Below are 6,934 nucleotides of genomic sequence, written 5' to 3'. Positions count from 1 at the left end.
TTCTTCGGTGCTCAGCCTTCTTCACAGTCCAACTCTCACATCCATACATGACCACTGGAAAAACCATAGCCTTGACTAGACGGACCTTTGTTGGCAAAGTAATGTCTCTGCTTTTGAATATGCTATCTAGGTTGGTCATAACTTTCCTTCCAGGGAGTAAGCGTCTTTTAATTTCATGGCTGCAGTCACCATCTGCAGTGATTTTGGAGCCCCCCAAAATAAAGTCTAATGCTGTTTCCACTGTTTCCCCATCTATTTCCCATGAAGTGATGGGACTGGATGCCATGATCTTCGTTTTCTGAATGTTGACTCTTATATTTTACAGTCAGATGCTATTTTCTATCAAATTAGTAAAAATGTTTAAGTAGAGGGACAGGTGAAATAAGGACCCTACTGCGTTGATGCGGAGTTTTTCTGGAAAGTGGTTTTAGCATGATGTCCTAGGAGACTTAAAAATCTTGGTCACTGTGCACACAAAATATGAAACATGAGTTTAATTGTATCAGAATGTGCACAAAAACTATATGAAGAGAACCACAACTCTGATTGCAAAAGATCAAAGAAAATATAAGTAAATGGAGAAATACTCCATGTCCATGGATAAGACTCAATGTTGTTAAGATTTCAATTCTTCCCAATTTGATGTATAGATTCAAAACAATTCAAATTAAAATCTCAATAAATTCTTTTTTTGAGATATGAAAAGTCAAAAGACCCAGAATTAATGAGCACAATACTGAAGGAGGGAAACAAAAAACCGTCGGAGGATTGATGCTCATTGGAGAAGACCTTGATGCTGGGAAAGATTGAAGGCAGGAGGAGAAGGGGATGACAGGGGGTGAGATGGCTAAATGGCATCACTGACTCAATGGACATGAGTTTGAGCAAGCTCTGAGAGTTGATGATGGACAGGGAAGCCTGGCATGGTGTGGTCCATAGGGTCACAAAGAGTTGGACACGACTGAGCGACTGAACTGAATTTAACACTTATTATAAATCTACAGTAATCATAGAGTGGTATTGGAAAAAGAATAGACAGATTGCCCAGTGAAACAGAATAGAGAGCCCAGAAATAGACCCACACAAACATAATCAATTTATCTTTGACAAAGATAATTCAATGGAAAAATGGTTTTTTCAACAAGTGGTGGTGGCACAACTAGATGCCAATGTGCAAAGAAATGATGCTAGACACACACCTTACACATTTCACAAAAAAAATAAATAAATAAAAGACATGAAGTCAGCTTCTCAGAAATGAAATACAAACCAGATATTAAATGACAAAAAAAAAAAAAAATCTTGGTCACATCTGACCCACATTTGATACTCTTTGTGAAAATAATACTGAAGAGATCATCGTGAATACCAAAAACTCTTTACAAAGGATGTTTACTTCAGATTATTTTAGATTTTGAATTTTTCGAGTAACCCAAATGTGCAGCACTAGAAGAATGATTCATTGAATCATGGTACACCGCATCATGAGATATTTTTCAACCATTGTGAAAGAAACTTTTGCAGCTTTTAAATACCATTTAAAGATGCCTGCTATAGTAGTAATTGGAAAAAGGACAAACTTGTACTTGGATCTGTGTAACTAAAATATGTGCAGAGAAAAGAAACCGGAAGCAAATACAAAAAAATGCTTTCCTTGGTTCTGATTGGGTGGTGGACCTACAGTCAATGAAGTCTTTTTGTGTGTTTTTATTATTTTCCAGATTTTTCTACTGTGAACATAAATTAATTTTGTCCTTTGTATCTTTTAATAGTTTTATAGAGGTATAGCTGAGATACCATAAAATTCAGTCACATTGAAGACAGGCTCATGTATATGTGTATCTTTAGTTGTCACAATCAAGTTTCAGAATCTGAGACCCTGTGAAGTATCTCACAATATTTCCTGAGTAGACTTCATTTTTAGAGCAGTTTTAGATTTACATAGAAACTGAGAAAATAGTACAGAGAGTTTGTACATATCCTGTACGCAGATTCCCCTGTTATTAAAATCTTCCATTCCTACGGCACATTTGTTAAAAATAATGAACCAATAACTTTATTATTAATTAAGCTCTATTTAGATTTCCCTAGTTTTTCATGTCCTTTTTATGTTTCAGGATTCCATACAGGATACCACGTTACATTTAGTTGGCACACCTATAAATTAATTTTTAATTGGAAAAAAGTAAACTTTAATTTTTAAATTCTCCAAATATTTAACCATTTTCTCGTAGTCTTGTTGACGTTGTTGATTTATGGCTTGTTGAGAAAGACCATGTCTTATATTAGTTATATTCCATGTCATTTCCAACATGGTTGGAATTTTATTAAATAAGATTCTGCTACTTTATTCACTGTCGTTTTGTAACTGGTTGGAGTAGAAGAGGAGAAAAGGAGAGAAAAGGAAAAAAGAAAGACCTTGCCCACACATAATTGGAAAACCTCAGCGCTCTGAGGGACCTTTGGTTTCTGTTGCAATTTGATGTAATGGAATTCTCTTGACCTTTGTGTTTCCCAGGTTGGAAATTGCAACCCTAAATCGGGCAGACTCAGATCTGGAAGCTTGTCGAACTCAAATCAGCAAAGATATCATTGCTCTTCTGCTGAAAAATCTGACCAGCAGTGGCCAGCTCTCCCCTCAGGTGGAGAGGAGGATGGGTGCTGTGTTCAAAAAGCAGTTTCAGTTGCTGGAGAAAGAAATTCAAGAGGAGTATGATCGGAAGATGGTGGCTCTGACAGCTGAGTGTGACCTGGAAACAAGAAAGAAGACAGAAAGCCAGTACCAGAGGGAGATGGCAGCCATGGAGGAAGCAGAAGAGGTGCTGAAACGTGTTAGTGAGAGGGTAAGGCAGCTTTGAAAGGGAGGCTTTCTTTTGCCTCCCTCCTTCCTCTTAGGGATTCATCATTTACCCATCCATCCCTTTTATCCATCCATCTGTCCATCCATTCTCCCCACCTGCCACACTTCTATCTATCCCATCTACTCATTCATCCATCCATTTATTCACTCACAGCTTATCCATGCTTCTGTCCACCCAACTCCCAACCTATCCATCCATCCACCTACCACCGTTCTATCTACTTGTCCATCTAACATATCCATCCATCCGTCCAACCACCCAGAGTTCATTTAGAAAGATTTACTGATCACTGCTGTCTAGGCAGTGAAGGTGCAGAGAACATTGAGACATGGTTCTTGCATTTGAGAAGTTCATAGTCTAATGAAGGATCCTCACGTATAACAAGTGTGACTTCATTCAGCTGTGTTATAATGTTCAAGTGCCGTGGAAGGCCATGGGGCAAGTAGAAAGGCTTCATTCTGGGAAAGCATAGCTCAGGGGGCTGTGATGTCAGTGCACGTGTGTCTGTCTGGATTGCACCACACTGGATCATGGTTCTCTCTCCAGTACGGGCTCTGAACCAGACAAGCCTGGACTCCCCTCTGCTCCTGAAGGCCCTGATTACTTCTGTAAGTCTGTGAATCAAGGCCAAGGGCACCGGCCTCTTCGAGTGGCTGGGGAAAGTAATGCAGGAAAGGAGTCCCCGGGCCTGGGCTACAGAAGGCTCTCCTGCACAGTGCGGGGTCTGGGAGTTCTGATCCGTCAGCCTTCGCAGGGCCGGCCTCTGTTGATCAGAGACCAGCTCTCATTTTTTTAGAGAGTGTCAGTTGCTATCTTGCAAGGAATCATGCCACAGTGTTTTTTTCCCAAATGTACCAAATCCAGCCTGATTTCTTCCTTCCTTCATGAAAGAGATGGCTGGTTGGCTCCGGTGACTTGAGCCCACATATCCTGATCCATCGGGCGGGAGGAGGGAGTCTAACCTCTACTTAGGAACAAGCTTCTGGACTCCTAACGTCCATTCCCCAGACTGGTGGCTGTGCACAGAATTCCCCAGGAGTGAGGAGGGGTGATGCCTCCTGGCTCTCACATGGTCACCTGTGGTCAGACCGTGGACAGGGCAGTAAAGAAGAGAGGACTGATTTACGCTATCTCGCTCCCACCCACTCCCCTGCAACTGGGGTCCCTTAACCTCAACACCCATCTCATTTTAGGGATGAGAAAATAAGTGTGACTTATCTTCTGTTTGGCTCCTGTATGAATTTCCTGCAGCTGCTGTAACAAATGGCCACAGACATAGTGGCTTAGAACAGTTCACAGAAATTCATTCTCTCACAGTTCTGGAGGCCAGAAGTCCAAAATCACGGTGTCAGCTGGACGTGCCCGCTCTGAAATCTCTTGGGGAGAAATCCCCCCACCTCCCTGCCTCTTCCAGCTTCTGGTGGCTCCAGGCATTCCTTGGCTTGTGGCCACAGCCCTCCAATCTTAAGCTCTGTCTTCACATGCCCCTTGACGCTGTCACCTTCTCTTCTATCTCTTATAAGGACACTCATCTTTTGATATAGGACTCACCCAAATAATCTAGGATGACCTCATGAGATCTTTAAGTACATCTGCAAAGACCCTGCTTTCAAGGACGATCACATTCATCAAGTGCTGGAGTTAGAAGGTGGATGTATCTTTCTAAGGAGGGGGCACGGTTTAGCTCACCGTGGCTCCCCTAGCTGACCACACTCTCTGATCTCCATCCATGACTTTACAGGTCAGGACCGTGTTTCCTTGAGCTCAGCACTTAAAAAGAATGCATTATATACAGTTAGTGATTCAGTCCCAAACAGCCTCATTCTCTCTCTCTCTCTTATTTCCTAAATTTGTTCTAATTTTTTTTCTGATAAAAATAATATGCGTTCAATAAAGAAGGCTTGAGAAGGACTGGAAAGCAGAGATCAGCAAGCTGGGACCCAAGAGTCCAATCCTGCCTGGCCTTTTTCTGTCTGACCCTTGAGAACGGTTTCTTCATTTTTAAAGAATTACAAAAAATAAAAACAAAACAAAAAAGAATATGTGGCAGAGACCCGATGTGTCCTGCAAAGCCTAAAATATTTATCTTGTTCTTTACTGAATGCTTGCCAACTCCAGCTCCACAGCATAAAAAGAAGTCCTCCCCTCCAAAAAAAATTGAAACCCATCTGACCACTCAACAGCAGACCAACATTCGTTCAGCCTGTTTGTTGAGTTCTACTGTGTCTCAGCCTGGAGATATAGCTATGTTAAAGGGCCCCCACTCCTGTCCTAGGATTTCAGCATAATCCCTTTGCTTTAAATATATTTTCTTACAGAGTGAAGTTTATGCAGTTCACTAACAGTATATCATGCTTGTTTCCATTCACCATCACAGTACAGTTTCTGATTTCATGAAATGCTGTCACGCTTAGTTAGCATTCACTGTGGGCCAAGAATTGGTCTAAGCTCATCACCTGGACCTTCTCTTCAAATATTCACACTCACTCAGGGAGGTGGAAATTGATAGGATCCCATGTTTACAGGTAAGGAATCAGATGCTGTAGGACATGTGGCTGGACCAAGATTCACGCAGGCAGCTCATCCCAGCAACTGCACTTCACAGACGCCCAGGGCGATGCAGTTTTAAGTGTTGGGTCATTATTTCCACTGGCCGTTGGGAGCATGGAGAAGGGGTGACATGCACTGTCTTCCTGCTTCATCCATGCAGGGGCCAATGGGAGGGGACTATCCCTCTGGATCCCCCAGGCCACCGTGTGCAGAGACCAGTCTCTTTATTTAAGCCAATCTGCTTCCAAAAATACCATATGAACGGCAAAAGGTAATAGAGCTATTTCCCTTCCAGTCTGTTCAAACCATTCCATCTTAGAAAACTATTGACGACCTTGTACTTATCTGTTCATTTATTATAGTCACCTTTAGATAAAAATGCATGAAAATATATCAGTCATATTATTCCTCCAAAAATTTGCTTTAAAAAAAACCGAAATGGGCAGTATCAGTTTTCTTGAGTAAAGTTTAGGAATTCCAATAATTAGTATAGCAGTGAATTCTGTTCACATTGAAAAACCTATGTAATCCCAAACAGTTTTCAAAGCATTTCTCCAGGGAGAGACTCTTGGGAGGTCAGTGCTGACCATGGACTCTGAGCGCGGGTGGCTTAGGTTTAGATCTCACTCTGTTCCTCCAGGGGCATTGTTCAGGCTCCCTGGGTCTTGGTTTCCCCATCCTTAAACTGGGGATAATGATGACGCCTGTCGTATAGAACAGTTAATATTAATACTTGTGTAGGACTTAGACCAGAACTTGGCACTGTCGGCCCTGTTCTATACAGTGTTTATCATGATTCATCATTTTGTGTAACTTTAAATAAGCCCATGGCATAAAACAGTCAGCCTGTGAAATCTTTTCAGTTTGAGCTGGGGAAACAGAAGCCCAGAGGGGAAGTGACTTGCCCAGATTCCTGCAAGCAGCCACTGGCCATTCAGGGTATGTGCTGTGTACCAGGACTCTTTTCCAGATCTGCCAGCTTCCCAGCTGCTTGGAGAAGAGGCAGCGCCAGCACCACCTGCCCTGAGCTCCCTGAGGTCTCCTAACTCCTCTATATGTGTGCTTAAGGAAGAACTGCCTTACGTGCAAGAACTCTTACACTGTAACCACCCCTGGTGGATTTACTTCTATAAAACATTTTTACAATTTGCCGAGCCTTTTAAATTGAGTACAGGGAGTGTCATTTAGTACAGTCATAATTTCTGGATACAGTTTCACATTTTTGATGGTGTAGTTCAATTCAGTTCAGTCACTCGGTCATGTCCAACTCTTTGTGACCCTATGGACCACATCACACCAGGCTTCCTCCCCTGTCCATCACCAACTCCCAGAGCTTGCTCAAACTCATATCCATCAAGTCGATGGTGCCATCCAACCATCTCATCCTCTGTTATCCCCTTCTCCTCTTGCCTTCAATCTTTCCCAGCATCAGGTTCTTTTCCAATGAGTCAGTTCTTCGAATCAGGTGGCCAAAGTATTGGAGCTTCACCTTTAGCATCAGTCCTTCCAATGAATATTCAGGA

At 42.2% G+C, this 6,934-nt stretch overlaps 1 protein-coding gene across 1 annotated transcript in view; it reads left to right on the top strand.

Moving 5' to 3' along the window:
* EVC2 (Ellis van Creveld syndrome 2) overlaps positions 1–6,934 on the top strand; it is a 164,665-nt gene that overhangs the window by 85,615 nt on the left and 72,116 nt on the right. Inside the window, exon 10 of the mRNA XM_010847786.1 lies at positions 2,519–2,843. Coding sequence (XP_010846088.1) covers positions 2,519–2,843 — 325 coding nt within the window. The remainder of the gene's footprint in view (positions 1–2,518; positions 2,844–6,934) is intronic.

The sequence above is a fragment of the Bison bison genome, unplaced genomic scaffold (genome assembly GCF_000754665.1).
Source record: "Bison bison bison isolate TAMUID 2011002044 unplaced genomic scaffold, Bison_UMD1.0 scf7180017864255, whole genome shotgun sequence".
In the NCBI taxonomy this organism is placed as follows: domain Eukaryota; kingdom Metazoa; phylum Chordata; class Mammalia; order Artiodactyla; family Bovidae; genus Bison; species Bison bison.
Note: the sequence above shows the minus strand (reverse complement) of the source record. Positions and strands in the feature narration are given on the sequence as shown.